This window comes from Pleurodeles waltl, chromosome 1_2 (assembly GCF_031143425.1).
Source record: "Pleurodeles waltl isolate 20211129_DDA chromosome 1_2, aPleWal1.hap1.20221129, whole genome shotgun sequence".
Lineage (NCBI taxonomy): Eukaryota > Metazoa > Chordata > Amphibia > Caudata > Salamandridae > Pleurodeles > Pleurodeles waltl.
Window position 1 is genome coordinate 507,905,604 of NC_090437.1, and position 22,372 is coordinate 507,927,975.

A 22,372-nucleotide genomic window follows, 5' to 3' on the forward strand; every position below is an offset into this window, starting at 1 on the left:
TGCACTACGTAGGTGCCCAGTGTCATTTTAAAGGCAGGCCTGCCTTGCTGGCTGCTTTTAAATTAAAGTTATATGCAAGTTCGACTTTGGAATTAAAAGTAGTTCCAAAGTCTTAAACTACCTTTTTTTTTTTTTTTTTTTTTTTTTTTTTTTTTTTTTACATATTTCACCCCTACAGTGTGCCCTATGTGCCTCTAGGGCTAGGTGCCATGTAACTATAAGCAGGGACCTTATAAAAATAGTTTTATAAGCCCTGGTGAGGTAAATCAGCCAAATTTGTTTTTCCCCTCATTGTAGTGAATGGCCTCCATAGGCTAGAATGGGAAGACTTTATTTTAAAAGTCCCCTTAAGTAACAGATACCAGATGTTTGGTATCAAATTAATTGTTAAAATAACTCCCACAACTTCCAGTTGTTGGATTTAATATAACTTGTTCAGGTAAAGAGTTTTAAACTTTACCTGAAAAGTTGCCAACTTCAGCCCTGCAGTGTTTTTGCTGCTGCGCTCTTATTGGCCAGCCTCTGGCAGCCTGGGCAGGCTGCCTTGATGAGGTGTAAAGTGGCCTGGCTCCACACAGAAATGTGCCTGTGGGAGGAGATCTCCCCTCAAGAGATGGTGAAGCAGGAAGGGGGAGGGCTGCCAAACTGGTCTTCAAAGGCAGAGAAGGACATTTGGAGCAATCCAGCAACACCCTCACATCCTGCAAACCCATACAATTAGGTGCCCCCTTCATTAGATTAGGTGAGGGGTGTGTTTAGGATTTTTGGGATTGATTTTTGCCACACTTCCCAGGAAGTGGTCATCACAGGGGGAAGCACCCTGCACCTGATTGGAGAATCAGGACCCCCCTGCTTTTCACCCAGGAGCAAGGATAAAACTGGCAGACCTGCACCCGCACCTCAGATCCTTATCAGATTCCAACAAGTAAGAACTACAGGAGAAGGACTGCCCTTCTGGCCCCCTGACCTGCTCCTGGACACTGCAGTCTGGGGGGCTGCACACTTGGGCTTCACCGCTAAAAGGACATTATCTGTCTTCTCCTGCTTCAGGAAGGGACTCCCTGTTTGGTACATGTACAAAGGAGCTGCCCAGAGTCCCCTGCATCAAGTCCTGCAAGATGAGCCCAGCTGACCGGCGTCCAGTGGCTATTTGAGGATTCTGACCAGGTGCATTCTGGGAATTTTAGTCCCAACTCCCAAGGAGCAACTCAGAGCTTCTGGAACCTTGGATCAAGTTGTGGACATTTCAAGGACACAAAAAGGCCCTCTGGAAGACGATCCAGAAGTTTGCAGACGTTTGGAGCAACTCATTAAGTTGAAGAGTTGCATTGTGGGAGTTGTAGTCCCAGAGCCTCAGAACCCTTGGCTGGTGCTGTGGACTACTTTCCTGAATCAAACACGTCTGAAAGTAAGTGTGACAGTGTTACCTTGTGGGTGGCCTGAACTCTGGGCTTTGTTCCTTTCAAGTGTGACCTTTTTAAACCCTTTGAGCGCTAGTTGCTTCTATGCGCTAGAAAGCATTAATTCTTTAAAAATTTATATCTCCGGTTTCCCTTATCCGATGTTCGTTTTGGCGTCATTTTAAAGATAAAAATAGAATCTATTTTTATAAATTGGTTTTGGAGTTTTAAACTGTTTCCTGTGTTTTATTTAATTACTGTTTTGTGATTATTTGAATGGATTTATTGTGCTGAGAAGTTTGATACCAAACTTCCCAGTATTCAGTGTAGCCATTATGGAACTGTGGAGGTCGTAACTGACAGGCTCTCAGACCATATACTCAGTATGACTATCCTGCACTTAAAATGCCTAAGAATAGACTTGGACGCTGTAGGGGCATGTTGCTCATGCAGCTATACCCTCACCTGTGGTATAGTTCAGCCTGCCTTTGGGCTGCAAGGCCTGCTAGTGAGTTACCTATGCCACAGGCAGTGGTTTAGGGACAGGGCACCCTGAGGGGAGTGCCATGTCGACTTTCTTTTCTTTCCACCAGCACACACAAGCTGCCAGGCAGTGTGCATGTGCTGAGTGAGGGGTCCCCAGGGTCACATAATACATGCTGCAGCCCTTAGAGACCTTGCCTGGCCACAGGGCCCTTGGTACCAGAGTTAATTTTTACAATGGACTTAATTGTGTGCCAGGGATGTGCCAATAGTGGAAACTAAGGTACAGTTTTAGGGAAAGAACACTGGTGCTGGGGCCTCGTTAGCAGGATCTTAGCCCACTTTCAAAGTTGGCATCAACACTAGGCAATAAGAGGGGTGTGGTAACCATGCCAAACAGTGGCACTTTCATACAGTGCCCCTAGAAAAGGATGCCCATTAACTAAACAGTCTATTTCTCGATGGACTCGAAATGCTATTGTCTTTTGCCATCAGAAAGCCGGTCGACCTTTGGATACTAAGGTGTGTGCACAGTCCACCAGAGCCATATCCACGTCCTGTGCATTGTGCTCAGGGCTATCACTCCTGGACATCTGTCGAGCTGGCACGTGGAAAACGGCGCATACCTTCACAAGGCACTATTTCCTGGATACAGAGACTCTCCGGGATGCAGCGGTTGGTCATGCAGGCCTTTTTAACATTTGTTCCAATGAAGATGAGCCATTTGTTTGTTCCCACCATCCTATTTTACGGTTTCATGTCACATTTTCTATAGCATAATAGCTTTCAGTTTTTCATACTCTAAGCAACAAGCATAACCTGTAAGAAGTGCTCATACTGTCTGTTAATTAGCAGAATGCTGATATTGTAGATGCAGAAAATGTGCTAATCACTGCTTGCTATTCTGATTCAAGCATGTGAATCTATGAAAGTTTCAATAATGGAGTACGAAATAAGTTACTTGTAACTGTAGTTCTCCAGTATTGGAAACATTCATAGATTCACATACAATCCACTCTCCACCCCTGGGGAGCTCATCTTAATTCTCTCAGTGGTATCTATATTAAGCACTAATGCTTGGAAAATCTGAGGGAAGGCAGCTCCTCAAAGGAGGGTTCTAGAGTGTGGTGTAACCGGATTGGTGGATTCTAGAGTTTGGTCTTCCTTTACAAAATGACTGTGATATGTTAATAAGCTAAAGGCCTAATGCATGTAATGTGCATATATACATTTGAGTGTATCTTCGGTATTGCCTTGGGACTCCCATCTAGATGACTGGGAAGGATTCAAGCATGTGAATCTATGAAAGTTTCCAATACTGGAGAATTACAGTTACAGGTAAGGAACTTATTTCTTATCCCACGTTCAGGTATCTCTCCTATTAGTGAGGTGTAGTCGGTGTTTAGGAAGCCAGGCTCTCTAGAGGTAGCTGTTGATGAGCAGCCAAGACTTATCTAGGAGACATGCAAAGCTTATGCAATACCACTGTAGTCGCACAGCATTTACACACATGAAAGAACCACACAGTGTTAAAAAAATAAAGGTACTTTATTTTAGTGACACAAATACTATATAGGCAATACCCCAACTAGAGGTAAGTAAAACACACTATTATATGTTCAGTAGCAGTCAGCAATTAGCATATAATGCAATAGAAAACAGGGAAAGCAATAGCCAATACTGAATGGCGGGGAGAGGGATTGTTAGACGGACCAAACCATATACTAAAAGTAGGATGCAAAAGTCGAGCCCCCACCAAAGGAAGTGGAATCAGTAGAGGGGAGCTGGAGGAACTAGGAAACCCACAAGGTAGATAAGTACCAGACTGGAAGGAGCCAGAGAAACAATGTTGCTGAGCAGTCGTCACTCTAGCTGCAGATTGTAGGTTCCTGTGAAGTCCAGTTGCGGTTCCAGTGGCCAGAAGTTGAAGTAAACGTTGCAGAGGAGTCCGAGGGAGACCCAAAATAGCCCAGGAAGGGGGGGGGGGATTGGTCACCCAGCAGATTGACCACCTATCAGGAGGGGTCTGCAATGTCACCTGCCTGACCTGGCCACTCAGATGGTCCCAGAAGCCTCCGCCCACCTTGGATTCAAGATGGCAGAATCAAGTGGCCACCTGGAGGAGCTCTGGGCCATTATGCCACCAACCCCTGGGGTCGTGATGGACAGGGGAGTGGTTACACCCTTTTCCATTGTCCAGTTTCACGCCAGAGCAGGGTCCTGGGGTGCCTAGACTGCTGAAAACAGGTTTATGCAAGGAGGGCACCAAATGTGCCCTTCAAAGCATACCAGTGGCTTGGGGAGGCTACCCCTCCCAACCTATGTAACACCTATTACCAAAGGGGGAGAGGGTGTTGCCTCCCTGTCACAAAGGAAATCCTTTGTTCTGCCTTTCAGGGCTTGAGCTGGTCAGGGGTGCGGCAACTCCAGAAAGCTGGTAGGAGCAGTGCTGGGGTTCCTCTAAGAAGCCCCTAGAGTGCATAGAATGATACAACCAGTACTGGCAACAGTATTGGGGCATAATTCCGACACGTTTGATATCAAACATGTTCGGAGTTACCATTATGCAGCTGGACATTGATAGTGACCGAAGTCCAGTACATGGGTAAAATGACTTCCCCACACTCACGAAGTCCAGGAAAATGGGCCTGGAGTTCATGGGGGCACCTCTGCTCATGCAGGGGTGACCTCACCCACAGGTACCTGCACTCGGCCCTCTGGGCTAGGAGGGCCTACCATAGGTTGCTGTCTCTAGTGACCTGGTGCAGTGACCTGAAGTGCAAGAGTGCATGCACCTTTTCACGCTGGCTGCAATGGCAGGCCTGCATACACATTTTGCATAGGCTCCCATTGGTGACATATGTGCTGCAGCCCATGGGGAACCCCTGGTGCCCCAAAGCCTTGGGTACCATATACTAGGGACTTGTATGGGGACACCATTATGCCAAATGTAGGGTGTACAGTGTCGGGAACAAAACAATTTAGAGGGAGAACACAGTCACTGGGATCCGGGTTAGCGAAAACACTGACAGCAAGCAAAAAGTGGGGGTAACCATGCCAAAAAGAGGCTACTTTCCTACAAAGGACAAACCTGGATCATGCATGGTTGCTATGACACGGATTTCGGTCTTGTTGGTCCAGGAAGGGCACCCAAACCGCTACCCTCATGGTGGTGAAAGGCTTTACCAGTAGTTAAGCAGCACAAGCAGTGGGGGCAGCATATTGTGGAGTGATCAGTAGAAGTGAAAAGCCGTTTTACCTGTGTCACTGGAGTAAGGCCTAAAGGCTAACTCTTGTAAATTTCCACGGTGTGCCCATCTAACCCTTGGCCTACCTCAAGGTAGTTTGTAGTGCTGTGCAGTGCTTCTATGATTGAATGTCTGGGTACAAGTGTACCTGTTAATGGTACAAATTGTGAAAAATTCTGAGTTCCATTTTGGGAGACACAGGCCTGACTGGGGGAAGCATGAAGAGGTAGAGGAATCCCCGGACAGATTTGCAGATTGCTGCATTCCATCGGAGTCACACTGGACGAAGAGACAGGCACTTCAGGACACTTTAAAGGGTGCTCTTTGATTCAGAGAGTTCACTGGAAAGGAGCCTGTGCACATATCAGAAAGGAGATGGGGCTGATAAAAGAAACATAACAGTAAGGCAGGAGCCTTGGTTTTCCTTTTGATGTCTAATAAATCATGTGTAGTTCTGATAAACATGGGAAGCTTTTTTGGCTACCTTAAGGCTTAAGGAACTTCCCAGTGGTCACAGACCATCCCTTACAGGTTGCACAATCCCTAACCCACAGAGGTGGCATTCTTCGTCATTGGGCTGTTCTCCTTGTTGAGCAGTGTAGGAGGCTGGACTGGCTTGTAGTGAGTACCAAGGAGTACTTACACCTTGCACCAGGCCCAGTTATCCCTTATTAGTGTATAGGGTGTCTAGCAGCTTAGGCTGATAGATAATGGTAGCTTAGCAGAGCAGCTTAGGCTGAACTAGGAGACGTGTGAAGCTACTACAGTACCACTTTGTGTCATATGCACAATATCATAAGAAAACACAATACACAGTTATACTAAAAATAAAGGTACTTTATTTTTATGACAATATGCCAAAGTATCTTAGAGTGTACCCTCAGTGAGAGGATAGGAACTATTTGGGATAGGAATGTACCTCCTCCCCTCTCCCCTTCCCCCTTTAAGGGGTTGGGCAAAGGAAGGATGTCGCCAACCTCAGGGGCAGTAGCCATTGGCTACTGCTCTCTGACCCCTGTAACGCCCCTAAATCCAGTATTTTGGGGCACTCCAGAACCTTGCTCACCAGATTCCTGGCGACCTCCAGAAAGGAGTACTGAAGAGGCGACCCCAGCAGGGAATATTCCGGAGGACAATTGGGTTGGCCCCAGCCTAATGGCCAGAGTGCTGTTTCAAGACTTCTGCTGCAAAAAGGTGACTCATCCTACAGGACAGGCAAACTCTACAAACCCTAAAGGACTGCCTGCCCAGCAATGGACCAAGAACTCCGGAGGACAGAGGCCCTGTCCAGAAGAAATCCTCCAAAAAGGACTCCAAAACCTCACCTGGATCTGCAAGCCCTGCCCACTCTAAACCTGATGCCCACAGCCCGAATCCATGTGGCCCACTAGTTCAAAGGAGGTCCCCTGGTGATTCCGACCTAGAGTTCGCCCTGGGTTGACACCTCCTTGCCAACACAAGGATGCCTGAAGCCTGAATCTGGAGGACCCCTATGACCGCAACTGGATCTGATGAATATTCGAGACACTCAAAGGTGTACTCATGCACCCGCAGCCCCCTGGCCTTGGGGAATATGACTGACTGTACAGCCTTTGGTTTTCTGGAACCAACCCCCTGGACCCAGCCTGCAGCATCTTTGTGACCCCGAGGTCCCTGTATTGAAAAGCATTGGGTTGCCTACTGCTGTGTTAGTTTCCCTTGTGCTACTGACGGTGTTTGGTGATGACCGGAGGCCTGCCCGATGCTGACCTAAACTCCCCCAGGCCTGTGTCCTGAAACCGCAGGTGCTTACCTGCAATCCTTTCTTCTGAGTGCCCCCAGCCCTCATAGGATTCCATTGAAAACCTGACACCAACTTTGACGTCTGCACCGGCCAGCCATGTGCTGCTGGTGGTGCGCTTTTGGGGTCCACTTGAAATTTGACCCGTGGACACCCTAACCTCCGAAGACTGGGATCATAAGTCACGTACTTACCTGTAAACTTTGCTAACACTTTTCCTCCCCTAGTACTGCATTGGCTCATATGGAAAAATTGCACTGTCAACTTATAAAATTGAAAGGTGTTACTTGTAAAGTGTTATCTCCAAAACTTAAGGTACATTTGATACACATGCTTGATAACTACTGTAGGAAGCTGACTCTGTATATACTAAATCAAAATGAGATATAGTATGTACAGAGTGCATGGATTCCCCAAGAGGCTTTACAGAGGCAATAATAGACAATACTAGTGCTCTATTTGTGGTAATGTGGTTGAGCAGTTAGGCGTATCAGAGGGTAGTGTTAAGCATTTGTTGTAGGCACACAGGCAATAAGTGAAAACACACACTCAATGACTTAACTCCAGGCCAATAGCTTTTTTTAAATAGAAAAATAGTCCTTTGTTTATTTTTACAACCACAAGATTCATTTAGCAGGTAAGTACATTAAATGATAGGTACTTTGCATAGTAATAGTTGAGACTTAGAATAGATTCCATATTGTACACAGTTGCCATTAAAATGGCAAAAAGCTATTTTAAAAGTAGACGGTACAATTCTCAACAGTTCCTGGGGGAGGTAAGTACAGTACAGTTTCAGAGGTAAGTACCACACTTACGAGTTCAGCCTCCGAGGTATAGGTAGTCGTCTGTTGGGGGGTGGGGTTCAAGGCAACCCTAAGCACCCATACCAGCAATACAGGGCAGTGAGGTGCAGAGGTCAAACAGGAGCCAAAATAATGTGGATGCCTTTGGAGACAGAAGATGCTCCGGTTCGTCTGCTTGCAGGTAAGTACCCGTGTTGTTGGAAGGCAGACCAGGGCGGTTTTGAGGAGTACTTGGGGGGGGGGGGGGAGACTAAGTAGGCACAGGAACCACACCCTCAGCGGCACGGAGCAGCCGGGAGCAGTGTGCCAACAAGGCATCAGGTTCTCAATAGAACTCTATGGAGGGACCCGGGGGTCACTGGGGTGGTGCAGGCAGGGCAGAGGGGGGGCCTCTCGGGCAAGCCACCAACTGGGCAGGGGTGAGGGCCGTCTGCTGGTCACTGCTGCACTGGTGGTCTGTTTCTCACGGGCCTGGGGGCTGCAGGTGCAGTGCTTCTCCAGGTGCCTGATATCTTTGTCCCGGGCATTCGCGGTCAGGGGGCTCCTCGGGATTCCCTCTACAGGCATTGTCGTGGGGGTGCAGAGAGGTTGTCCCAGGGTGGACACGTCGTCTGAGTCGCCTGGGGGCACCTTTCTGGTTAGTTGTTTACTCTGGACATGGGCTGGGGTTGTCGGGTGCAGAGTAGTGGGGACTCACGCTTCTGGAGTGAGGTGGGAGTCCCTTTAATGATGGATATCTCTTCTTCTGGTTGGGCAGAGTCGCTGCTCACAGGAGTTCTTGGTCCTCGTTGTTGCAGGCAGTCCCCTGGAGGATTTTCAGGGGTCGCTGGTTCTGTAGAATGTCGCTTTTTGGTTGCAAAGTCTTTGAATCAGAAGACAGGCTTGTAGGGCTGGGGCCAAGTCAGTTGTCTCCTTCTCTTCTCTGCTGGTCAGTAGTCCTCCTTCTTGTGATATCGTTAGGAATCTCAAGAGCTGGGTTCAGGGTTGCCCCCAAATATTACATTTAGGGATGTGTTCAGGTCAGAGGGCAGTAGCCAATGGCTACTGCCCCTGAGGGTGGCTACACCCTCCTTGTGCCCACTCCCTCCGGGGAGGGGGGGGGGGCACATCCCTATCCCTATTGGTCCTATTTCTCCCAAGCAAGATGGAGGATCTCTCAAGGAGGGGGTCACTTCAGCTCTGGTCACCTTAGGGGTGGACCTGGCTGAGGTGGGGGAGGGGTGACTCCTTTTTTTTCTCATCCCTCTGGACTTGACCCACAAAGTTGGTGCTCGTCCAGGGGGCGGGCATTTCCACTAGCTGGAGTGCCCTGGGGGCATTGTAACACCAGGCCTGAGCCTTTGAGTCTCACCGCCTAGCATAACAGTTCCTGCAGGTGGAGGTCTGAAGCACCTCCACCCAGTGCAGGCTTTGTTTCTGGCCCTACAGAGCACAAAGGCTCTCACCCCAGGGGATCAGAAACTCGTCTCAGTGGCAGGCTGGCACAGACCAGTCAGTCTTCCACTGAAGGATTGGGTAAAATACAGGGGGCATCTCTAAGATGCCCTCTGGGTGCATATTTTTTTTTTTTTATAAATTCAGCACTAGCATCAGTGTGTGTTTATTATTCTGAGAAGTTTGATACCAAACTTCCCAGTATTTAGTGTAGCCATTATGGAACGGTGGAGTTCGTTTTAACAAACTCCCAGACCATATACTTGATATGGCCACACTGTACTTACCATTTCTAGGACACATCGCTCATGCAGTTGTGCCCTCACCTGTGGTATAGTGCACTCTGCCTTAGGGCTTTAAGGCCTTGTAGGAAGTTGGCTCTGTACATACTATCTCAAAGTGAGAGATAGTGTGCACAGTCCAAGGGTTCCCCTTAGAGGTTGATAGTGGCAAAATTAGATAATACTAATGCTCAATTGTATGGTAGTGTGGTCGAGCAGTAGGCTTATCAGAGGGTAGTCTTAAGCATTTGTTGTACACACACAGGCAATAAATGAGAACACACACTCAATGATAACTCCAGGCCAATAGGTTTTTATATAGAAAAATATTTTCTTGATTTATTTTAGAACCACAAGATTCAAATTTTAGGTCAGTACATAAATTGTAAGGTAGTTCACACAGGTAAGTATAGAACTTTGATTTAAAACAGTAGTATACACAGTTTTGGCAAAAATGGCAATACGCTAAATGGACAATGCAAAAATCAACAATTCATGGGGAGGTAAGTAATAGTTAATTTTTCAGGTACGTAAAGCACTTACACAGTCAGTCTACTGGGCATAGGCAGCCCATCGTTGATGGTTCAAGGCAACCCCAAAGCCACCACACTTGCAGCACAGGGCCAGTCAGGTGCAGAGGTCAAATGAGGGCTCAAAACACTCAGGTGCCTATGGAGAACAGGGGAGCTCCGGTTCCAGTCTGCTAGCAGGTAAGTACCTGCATCCTCTGGGAGCAGACCAGGGGGGTTTTGTAGAGCACTGGGTGGGGGGGGGGGCACAAGCACACAAAACAAACCCTCAGCGGCACAGGAGCAGTCAGGTGCAGTCTGCATAGTAGGTGTCTGGTTTTGCGTTGAAAGCAATGGTGGGACCTGGGGGGTGGGGGGGTCACTCTTGCGGTGCAGGCAGGGCACAGGGGGGCTTGTCGGGCCAGCCACCGACTGGGCTAGGATGAGGGCGGCCTGCTGGTCACTCCTGTACTGGTAGGTGGTTCCTCTCTGTCCTGGGGGCTGTGGGTACAGTGCTTGGTCCAGGCGTCTAGTTCCTTTGTTACCAGGCAGTCGAGGTCTGGGGGAGCCTCTGGAGTCCTGGGAGTCCTCTTTGCAGTGTTGGTTTCTCCACATTCGAGCCGGGGGGCGTCTGGTGCAGTGTGTGAAGACTCACGCTTCTGGCAGGAGGTTAGAGTCTCTTTAAAGTTGGTTTGTTGCTGTTTTGTAGTTTCTGGACAGAGCGGCTGTCCTCAGGAGGTTCTTAGTCCTTTAGGTGCAGGTCAGTCCTCGGAGTCCTCAGAAGTCGCGGGTACTGCTTGATGCGTCGCTGTCTAGGTTCTTTGAGTCTGGAGACCGGCCGGTAGGGCTGGGGCCAAGTCAGTTGTCGTCTCCGTCTCTGCAGGGCTTCCAGGTCAGCAGTCCTTTCTTCAGGTTGCAGGAATCTGATTTCCTGGGTTCAGGGTCACCCCTTAATACTGAATTTAGGGGTGTATTTAGGTCTGCGGGCAGTAACCAATGGCTACTGTCCTGGAGAGTGGCTACACCCTCTTTGTGCCTCCTCCCTGAGGGGGGCACATCCCTATCCTATTGGGGGAATGATCCAAAACCAGGATGGAGGATTTCTTAAGGCAGGGGTCACCTCAGCTGAGGACACCTTAGGGGCTGGCCTGACTGGTGGGTGACTCCTCCTTGTTTTCCTCATTATATCCTCAGGACTTGCCTCCAAAAGCGGGGGCTGTGTCCGGAGGGGCGGGCATCTCCACTAGCTGGGATGCCCTGGAGCGCTGTAACAGGAGAGCCTTTGAGGCTCACCGCCAGGTGTTACAGTTTCTGCACGGGGAGGTAAAAAGCACCTCCACCCAGTACAGACCTAAGTGACCCCCCAGGGTCCCCCATAGAGTTTAATTGGAAATCAGACGCCCCGTTCGCATTTTGCACCCGGCCGCACCTGTGACGCTGAGGGTGTGATTTTGTGCCTACATGGGTCCCTTCCAGTGCTCCTCTAAACCCCACTGGTCTGCCCTCCGACATTGTGGGTACCTACCTGCAAGTATACCAGAACCGGAGTATCCCCTGTCTCCATAGACGCTCGCGTTATTTTGGCTCCTGTTTGACCTCTGCACCTAACCGGCCCAGTGTTGCTGTGGGGTTACCTATGCCCTAGAGACTAAGACTCTAAGTGTTAGTTACCTCAGAAACTGTACTTTATTTTCCTCTCCCAGGAACTGTTGAAAATGGCACTGTCCACTTTTAAAATAGCTTTTTGCCATTTCAAAGAAAACTGTATGCATTGTCGATTGCCTTCAAAGTTCCGATTATAACTATGCCAAGTACCTTACATTGTATGTACTTACATGCAAACTGAATCTTGTGGTTCTACAAATAAACACCTATTTTTCTATATAAAAACCTATTGGCCTGGAGTTGTCATTGAGTGTGTTTCTTCTATTGCTTGTGTGTGTACAACAAATGCTTAAAACTTCCCTCTGATAAGCCTAACTGCTAGACTACACTACCACAAATAGAGCATTATTATCTATTATTGCCTCTGTCAAGCCTCTGGAGAACCCCTGGACTCTGTGCGCACTGAATCTCATTTTGATATAGTATATGCAGAGCCAGCTTCCTACATACACACAGTAAATAGCCCTAAAAGGGGGAATTGGTCACCTAGCTGGGTGACCACCTATCAAGAGGGGGCTCTGTCACCTGCCTGCACTGGCCACTCTGATGCTCCCAGAGTTCCTTACCAACCTTGAATCCAAGATTGTAAAATCCAGGGACCCTCTGGAGGAGCCCTGGGTACCACCCTTGGGGTGGTGATGGACAAGGGAGTGGCCACTCCTCTTTCCTTTGTCCATTTCGTGCCAGCGCAGGGACTGGGGGAGGTCCCTGAAACAGTGCAGACTGGATTATGCTAGGAGGGCACCATCTGTGCCCTTCAAAGTATTACCAGTGGCTTGGGGAGGCTACCCCTCCCAAACTTGTTACACCTATTTTAAAAGGGAGAGGGTATAATACCCCTCTCCTAAAGGAAATCCTTTGTTCTGCCTTCCTGGGCTTGAGGTGCTCAGGCAGTAGGAGGGCAGAAACCTGCCTGCTGGGGCTGACTGGAAAGGGTCAGGTTGGTATGGAAGTACTAGGGGTCCACTGTGTAGCCCCCAGACTGCATGGGATTGTACAACCAATACTGGAATCAGTATTGGGGTACAATTCCCAGTTGTGAGACACCTTACATGGCCGTATTCGGGGTTACCATTTTGAAGCTAGACATAGGTATTAACCTATGTCTGGTGCACACGTAAAATGGCGTCCTGCACTCACGAAGTCTGGGAAAATGGCAGTCCTGTAGAAGCATTTGCATGGGCTCCCTATGGGTGGCAAAAGTAATGCAGCCTATAGGGAACCCCTGGACCCCAATCCATGGGTATCTAGGACCCTTATGCTAGGGACTTATAAGGGGGCACCAGTATACCAACTGTGGTTTAAATACTGGGTTACCAGTATGCAACAACCAAAATTTAAGGGAGATAGCATAACTACTGGGGTCCTGATTAGCAGGAACCCAGTGGAAACAGTCAAACACAATGACAAACGGTCCAAAAATGGGGTAACCATGCTAGAAAGAGGCTACTAAAAAGAATTATAAGAAAATGGAGAAATGCAGCCATAAATCTCAACGCCACCCCTGCCCTATTTTTGTGATGGGCATTACAAAGGAAACCTTTGCCTTATGTTACATTAAAAGTACATTTTGTTTTGTCTTACAGGGCTCTGCTGAAAAGTTTTGTGAAGAAATTATTCAATTGAAGCAGTCACTTCTTGATGCTGAAACTGTAACCAAAGATGCACAGAAAGAATCTGCATTTCTCAGAAGTGAGAACCTGGACCTGAAAGAAAAAATGGTATGCAATTGAATGTTAAATCTGTCAGATCTTTCTGTGACATTTCTTAAAATAAAATTATTTTGCATTGTTTTCCATAGCCGTTTAGGGCCTAACTCGTGACTTACCTTATTTTTCAAATGTGTGTATTTTACATCATGAATCATCATTTTCAATGGTAACTTGTGATAATCCAAATTCTAGGCAGAAGTGTGATTTACTACAGATTGCTTTCCTTAGGACGAGCTACCACAACATCACCGGTTTCTTTTAAGTGATGCTTGACACAAGTCAAAGGGTTTAGCTGCTCTTGAGTGTAGTAAAATGCCTCTTTCGGACATGGTTACCCTCACTTTTTGCTCCCTGGTACTGGGATTTTTCGAATGAGGTGCACTGGGTCACTGCTAAACAGTTCCTCTGTACCAGTTCAGTTACCCTAAAAACAGGTGGTAATGTGTACAAATGTACATACTCCTGTACGCTTGTCAGTCCCTAGTAAAGGGTGCTGCTGGTACCAAGAGACTGAGTAGTGGAGAGGGACCCTAAGGGCTTCAGGGACCCCAAGGGCTTAAGCATGCATTGTGCTACTCTCAGAGACCCTCCCCCAAAGCATGCATTGCAGACTGCGTACTTTGGTGCAAGCCAGGTGAAAATACGGCATGTGTCACCCATTGTGTGCCATGCCCTGCTCACTGCATCGGAGTATATGTAAGTCACCCTTACAGCAGGACTTGGAGCCCTTGTGCAGGGCTGCATTATATTTGATGTGTGGTCCTATCTGCTTGAGCAGATATGATCCTGTGATGCACATCCCCATTGCGGAGTAGTGCAAGTAAGCAGGGACGCTATCTAAGGTATGTGCTGGACACATAATGGCTTCACTTAAACCTATCATGATTGGTATCAAACTCTTTGTCTTAATAAATACAAGCTGATGCCAGCCTTGGATTTATTATGACATGCATCCAGAGGGCACCTTAGATGTGCTCCTTGATCCCCACTAGTCTGTGTGTGTTGGCTGACTGGGCTCAACTAGCCTGCCACCACACAGGTTTCTGACCCTGCTTTAGGTGGGAGCCATCGTCATCAGAGGGCAAAAACACAGCCTGTTTCGGAGCGATGTGTCGTCAGCTACTCTAGCAGGATGGCTGGCAGATCTCCATACCAATACCAGGGTCTTCAAAGGCCCTGCTGTCTTTGGTATGCAACTCCGGCTTCCCCAGACCTGGGAGTAGCAATCCCCTGCAGTGAGGCACACTTGGCATCAAGACAGATGGGAAATTCAATGTGTAGGTGTGTTCCACTGTTGGGCTAGGGGCACCCCTATGGTGGGCTTCTTGAAGGGGACACTTGAGGAAGAGTTCCACCATCTTGTTTTTGGTGGAACTAGCCTCAATGGGATAGGGTTATGCCCACTCACCACCAGAAGTGGTCATATAGGAGGTGTAGTCACCCCAAGGCAAAGAAACCCATTGGCTAATACACTATACTCCCCTAAATTGATTATTTAGGTGCCCCCTAACACCAGAAAAACAAATTTGACTGACACTGAGAGGACACAGAACAGCTGGAAGAGCAAGATCTGTGGAAGACTGGTAACCTTTTGGCACGGAACCCTGCCTACCTGCCCCTGTCCAGACACTTGCGATGCCTTGGCTCGTCCTGCAGCTATGGGGACTCATAAAGCCTCAGAGGTTCTCCAGCACTTCACCAGCATCTCCTTTGGCATGGAGGAGCCACTTCCCTGCTTCCTACCGGCACCAACCGCAACATCTGGTCCACTGTTCTGCTGACCACCGGGTCCATCGATGCAGCAGCCGTCCAGTAGGAGCTCACCGTGCTCCAAAAGGCCAGTCTTATCTCTCAAAGTGAGAAGACATCAGGATTAATTGGAACCAGGCTTCACCAAAACCTAGAGTACTGGACCCATTGCACCAGCCAAGGCTTGTTGAACGCCATTCCAGACTCCAACAGTGCATCTGAGGACCTGCAGACCAGGGACGTCCGAACCGCAAAGGACATCAGTCTGTCGTCCAGCGAACTTGTTTATCTCTTCTTCTGCAGGTCACCCAAAGAACATCTTGCACCTTGACGCGGGAGCACTGCAGCCAAAGATCCTCTGCACCCGAGCCTTAGTCCACAACTTCCAGCAGTGTCCTTCTGTTTCGAGGACACCTAACAACTGAGCACTCCGTTGGGAGTTCCTGGACTTGTCCCCAGGTCCCCTTTTGCACTCTTTCTAGGTGGCCCCACCTTGTCAACAAGCGTGCAGTGGACGGGAACCGGGCTTGAATAGCACCACTGCACTCATATGTCCTAGGGCAGGTAAAACTGAACTGCTGGTCTTATTTGTGCATATTCACTTCTAGCACCCTACTACCCAGAGGTGAGCCCTGTGAACTGATTGCAAGGACCCCTATGCAGGAAAAGTACTTTGAAAGCTTTTCTATGTAAAAGCACATTTGTGTTGGTGTTACTTGCAAATCTTCATAAAACTGCAACAGTACTCATTCTTCTGAAAGTATTCTGGTGTTTAAACATAATCTACACAAAGTAACTGTTTTTCTAAACAATTGGTCTTGAGTTCCTTCTTGAGCTTGTCTCATTTATGGACTGTGTTTAACAAATGCTTAGCACTATCCTCTATTAAGTCTATCTGCCTGCCCACACTACCACAAAAGAGAGCTTCTCGGATTATCATTTTTACTTCTGTAAACCAATAAGGGTAGCCTGTACTATCTGCATAGTGGACCCTTAGATTTGGTACGCTACATAGCCAGATTCCTACATTGAGGTCCTGTTGAAGTCAGAATTTCAGAAGCAAAATTTTGAGCAGGTGGAAGGATAGTGCTGGGATGTGCATGTAAATACATTTTGCTCATTACCTAGCAAAAGGTGAAATGTGGAAAAAAAGTATGAATATGAATGCCTGTAGAAGGTCATTTAATTACTAACGAGTTACCACTTGACATGGATAGTGTTAATCAGGAATTTCGACCTGCACTGACATTATCCTAGCGCTGTTGCAGAGCATAGCTTGTTCCAGAAAGAGCAATCTCAACATGGTCTCTGAAGATGTTCCAGATAGCCAAATATCCTGAACTAGAGCTCTTAATTGAAGGATACTGCAGAGGTATTTAAGCTCAAAGTGAGACAAAGCAGGAATGTCTGCATGTCGCATCTTGTCAAGGCCGTAGGTGGCTTCTGATATAGATCCATTTGTAAATCGGTGTTTTTGATGCAAGGCTCTTTATTCCCCCAAACTCGTTTTTAAAAGTCTTTAGTGCTCTCATCCCTAATAATTAGGGGACACTTCTTGTCCTTTTGTCCAGGTATTGCAGACTGAGTAGCAGAAGTCGAATGTCAAAATAGTCAATTGGTTAAATTCATGGTATGTATCCAGGTGAGACTGTCCAGAGCTCAGGTTGCTAGGTGACAACCAGCACCACAATTTAAAGGAAGAGCAGAGTTTCACTAGACTGTGGGTAGACAAGCACACACAAAGAATGGAGAATCATTTTAGCGCTCACCAGGTAACTGGTTCTGAGGAGGAATACCTGACAAGGGGGAGTAGGTAGGACAACTTATGACCTCATTCACCCCCAGGCATAGAGGACAGACTACTGAGAAATGTATGTTGGCAGCATGTGTGGCACTTATCCTGTAAGCATCCTTTCATAAGTTAACATGCTTTGCATACTCTTGCCATCTAGTGTTGGGCTCGGACATTTGCAAGCTGTCCGTGTTTAAAGATCCGCTTCTTCCTGGCGTTAAGCTCATCTTGGAGTCTCTAAAACATAGGCTCATCTGATTGTCTGGCTCCAGCTTCCGGCAAGGATTTTGGCATCAGTGGGTCTTCAGCGTTGATGAGCTCATTATCCTTGGCACATGTTGGGCTCAGACAGCTGGGGATCATTATCTGTGAATGGACCCATGATGCCTGGTTTACTCCAAAATCGTATGTCCTGACCGGACCCTGAAGGTGGCATAGGCCCTTGTTGTCGAACTCCCTTAAGAGAGGTGATCTATCTCTGCATGGGACCAGTTGTGCTTGTGTCAGGGTCTTGGGCAGATGGTGCGCTTGTGGCACTGGTTGTGGTCTTTGTGCAAGGGCCAGTGGTCCTTGGTGCTCACTCCACGCCCTTTAACAAAATAGTCTGCTTCACTGTAAGCCAGTGTAGCTTGGTTAGAGTAGATCCTATAGCAACACGGTTAGGAAGATTAAATAATGGCTGAGCTGCTGTGTTCTGGACTCGTTGAATTTGCAATATCCGCATCTGGGACACTTCCAGATACATGTTGCAGTAGTCCAGCCTTGAAATAATTAGGGCCTGTACCACTGCTTTCCTTGCTATCTCTGGTCCAGGGTCTTTTTCAGGATCTTGAGGATTCCCCCCAAAAAAAATTACTGTAGACCCATGCTATTCAATGGTCTTAGCCAGTGGGAGTATATACATGTTAAATAAGGTTGGACTCTGGGATGAGCCCTGAGGTAGACCCTGCTGCAGCTTAAATACTTTGGAATAGACTGCATAATTTCCTAAATTTGAGCCCAGTCTGAAAGGAGGGTAAGTGTTTTGTAGGAAGCTGCCTTTTTATGTAGTGGACCAATGTAAGGGCATACCATGCAAAAAAGTCCAGACGACTCCTATTGGGATTACAAGTCTTACTTAAATAATCCCTAGTGCTCTTAGTGGTAGTGTGATCATTTTAGGCTTATCAGAGGGGAGTGTTAAGCACAGTCAATAAATGATGCATACACTCAAAGAAATATGAGACCATTTTATAAAAATAAGACTGTTATATATTTTAGACACCAAGATCATCAATATCAGGTAAATACTTTGAGTTAAGAATTTTACATGAAAACAGTAAAAATGCACGAATAACATTTTTGAGGTCTGAGCCTCAAATACGGTAATGTTATCCTGTGGGAGGAAAGACATACTCTGGAAACAGGTACTTGTATTAAGAGTACTGGGGTGCCCTTTGGGACTTAAGGTGCTTGAGGGTCCAAGGTCCAAAGAACCACTAGCAGATTTGCAGATGTGCTGGGTGGGTTGGTAGGCTCAAAACTACACCGATAGAGAGCATTGGGCACCTGTGAACATAGGCTGGGATGGGGAACTTGGGAACAAGCCTGGCAGAACCCACAGGGGGCTCAGGTCGCAAGGGTCTTGAAAGCAAAGGGGCGCAGTCGGTTGTTGTGCATCTGGGTTGGAGGGGGCTCTGGTGCAGATGTGTTTGTGGGCAGCTGGTCACTTGAGTTGGAGGCTGTCATGGTTCCTAGGTTGACTTGCAGAAGGAAAAAGAAATTGCGACCAGTATATGCGGCATAACTTTTCACTACTCAATACTGCTTCTATGCTTACCAGATCCACACATCACTGTAGGAAAATGGCTCCCTGTTGCAGTTAAGCCCCCACTTTTTTCCCGATATTGATGCTGACTTGACTGAGAAGTGTGTTGGGACCCTGCTAACCAGGCCCCAGCAGCATTGTTCTTTTTCTAAAATGGTACCATTGTTTCCACAATTGGCACACCCCTGGCACAAAGATAAGTCCCTTGTAAAAGGTATCAGTGGTACCGAGGGCCCTGTGACCATGGAAGGTCCCTAAGGACTGCAGCATGTGTTGTGCCACCCTAAGGGACCCCTCACCTAACACATGCACACTGCCATTACAGATTGTGTGTGTTGGTGGGGAGAAAAAGACAGTCGACCTGGCATCCCCCTCAGGATCCCATGCACACAAAATACTGCCTGTGGCATAGGTAAGTCCCCCGTCTAGCAGGCCTTACAGCCCTAAGGCAGGGTGCACTATACCACAGGTGAGGGCATGGCTGCATGACTAATATGGCCCTGCAGTGTCTGAGCCCATTCCTAGATATTTTAAGTACAGGGTGACCATATTAAGTATATGGTCTGGGAGTTTGTCACAAACGAACCCCACAGTTCCATAATGGCTACACTGAATACTGGGAAGTTTGGTATCAAATCCTCTGTCTTGTTTTGGAGGATATAGCCCAATAGGAATAGGGATGTGCCCCCTCTTCCCAAAGGGAGGAGGCACAAGGAGGGTGTAGCCACCCTCAGGGACAGTAGCCATTGGTTATTGCCCTCCAGCCATAACACACCCCTAAATTTAGTATTTAGGGGTGACCCTGAACCCAGGAAATCAGATTCCTGACAACCTAACAAAGACTGCTGACCTGAAAACCCCACAGAGGAGACAACTGCTTTGGCCCCAGTCCTACCGGCCTGTCTCCTGATACAAAGAACCTGCAACAGCGACTTATATGGTGGGCCCAGCAACCTCTGCCGACTCAGAGGACTGCCCTCCAACCTAAAGGACCAAGAAACTCCTGTGGACAGCGGCTCTGTCCAAAACAACCAAGAAGAAACCACCTTTAAAGGGACTTTCACCTCACTCTGGAAGCATGAGTCCCCAACGCTGTGCACCCTATGCCCCCAGCCTGTGTCCAGAGAAACCAACACCTCAGAGAGGACCCCCAGACGACTCCCACGACGTGTCCAACCTGAGACTACCTCCCTGCACTCCCATGGAGACACCAGCAGAGAATCCAGAGGATCCCCCTGACCGTGAAGCCCGGCAACAAAGAACCTGACACTTGGAAGAAGCACTGCACCTGCAGGCCAGAGAGGAACCAACTACAGGTGCAGGAGTGACCAGAAGGCGGCCCTCATCGTTGCCCAGTTGGTGGCTGGCCCGAGAAGCTCCCCTGTGCCCTGCCTGCATCGCCAGCATGACCCCCCCCGGCCCCTCCATTGATTTCAATAACAAACCCGACACTTTGTTTGCACACTGCACCCGGCCGCCCCTGTGCTGCTGAGGGTGTATTTTTGTGTGCCTGTTTGGGGACAACCCCCACCCTCCCAGTGCTCTACCAAAACCCCCCTGGTCTGCTCCCCGAGGACGCAGATAATTACCTGCTAGCAGACTGGAACCGGAGCACCCCCAGTCTCCATAGGTGCCTATGTTATTTGGGCCCCTCTGTGACCTCTTCACCTCACCGGCCTGCTGGTGCTGGGTGTTTGGGGTTGACTTGAACCCCCCACCGGTGGGCTGACTATGTCCCAGAGACTGAACCTGTAAGTGCTTTGCTTACCTGTCAAACTAACCTTTGCTTACCTCCCCCAGGAACTGTTGAATTTTGCAGTGTCCACTTTTAAAATAGCTTATTGCCATTTAATGCCAAAATGTGTACAATAATGTTTTACTTCAAAGTTCTACATTTAGCTATGCCAAGTACCTTACAATTTATGTACTTAATTGATATCTGAATCTTGTGGTTCTAAAACAAAATGAGAAAATATTTTTCTATATAGGACCTATTGGCCTGGAGCTAAGAGTTTGAGTGTGTGTTCCCATTTATTGCCTGTGTGTGTACAACAAATGCTTAACACTACCCTCTGATAAGCCTAACTGCTCGACCACACTACCACAAATAGAGCATTAGTATTCTCTGTTATAGCCTCTATCAACCTCTAAGGGGAACCCTTGGAATCTGTGCACACTATCTCTCACTTTGATAGTATATACAGAGCCAGCTTCCTACAGTATAGTAATAGCCAGTTGGATAATTACCCTTGGGGTGACTACACCTCCTAGATGACCTCTTCCTTTCAGAGTGGGCATTTTCCTGACCCAGAGTTCCTAGTGTCATCAAAAACAAGATGGTGCAATCCTTCAAGTGTCCACTTCAGGTAGCCCACCTTATAGGGGTATGACTAGCATAGAAGTGAAACACGTCTCCTGATTAACTAATTTCTCATCTACTCTGGTGCCAAATAGCCTGAGGGCAGGGGCTGGCTTCCCCAGGACTGGGGGAAGCCAGGGTTGCATATCGAAGGCAGCAGGGGCTCTGAAGCCCCTGGCCCTAATAGGTGAAATCACTAGCCATCCTGCTGGAGGTGTGATTACCTTCCTCCAGGCAGGCTGCGTTCCTTTTATTGTGCCTCCCCACTTGTGGTCAGAAACTCATCTGTGGTGGCAGGCTGGACTGCACCAGTCAGCAGCACACTGAGACTGATAGGAATATAGGGGCACCTCTAAAGTGCCATCTGGGTGCAAGTCATCATAAAGCTGATACTGGCATCAGTACGAATTTATTAAGATCAGGTTTTTGATACTAAACACCACTATTTTCAGTGAAGCTGTTATGTAGCTGGGTACCTCATAATGACCAGTGCCCAGTAGATGTCGTAAAAATGGCTTCCTGATCACTTGCAATGTGTAGCAATGGAACTAGGCAGTACAAGAACACATCTGTTCCTGCAGAGGTGCCCTGATAAAGTATAATGCACCCTGCTTTAGGGCTCTAAGGCCTCCTGTAGCGGTGACGTACATATAGTACATGGAGTATGAATGGGCATTGCACACAGGGGAAGTGCAGTGTCGTGTTTTCAGAATGGTTTGCACCATTTGACGCATGGCAGTCTGCATGCGTTTCTTTTTTTTCTTTTTTTCTTTTTTTCTTTTTTAGTGGGTCTCCTAGGTTAGCATAATACATGCCCTCAGGGACCCTCTTTTAGTACACATGCCCTGGGTACCAGGTTTACCATTTACTAGGGGGACTCAGGGCTGTTTGCTATTTGGGTTGCAATTGAACATTTTTCGTATTATAGAGAAGAGTACAGGCACGTAGGCCTGGTTAGCAGGGATCCAGTGCACTTCCAATCCCATCTGTATCGGTGAGGAAAAAGTGGAGGTGACCCTGTCAAAGAGGACAATTTCCTCAAGTAATCTGAGTAATTCTACCCCTAGTACTCTTGGATTATGCTAGTGTGCAGATGTCCAGATGGCAACAATGATGCAGGTACTTTGAGAGGGGTCCAGGACTTGTTTCAGTATTGGAACAAATGCATGCAATACCTTGCAACACACATGCAATGCAAGTCCTTCATCCATGTACCACATATTAAGATAGAATACTTATGTTACTGAGATGTATGAAGCTTGCTTGAATAGAGCCAATAAACAGACTCTCTGCAGGGTTCAAGATAAGATGGAGTTTTGCCACTGGACTAGAATCCCTTAGCTACCA

The 22,372-nt window shown here is 47.8% G+C and overlaps 1 protein-coding gene across 5 annotated transcripts in view; it reads left to right on the forward strand.

The window, feature by feature from the left end:
• CENPE (centromere protein E) overlaps nucleotides 1-22,372 on the forward strand; it is a 1,295,748-nt gene that overhangs the window by 257,274 nt on the left and 1,016,102 nt on the right. For all 5 annotated transcript variants that reach the window (XM_069241483.1, XM_069241500.1, XM_069241509.1 and 2 more), the window contains one exon: nucleotides 13,193-13,327. In XM_069241483.1, coding sequence (XP_069097584.1) covers nucleotides 13,193-13,327 — 135 coding nt within the window. The remainder of the gene's footprint in view (nucleotides 1-13,192; nucleotides 13,328-22,372) is intronic.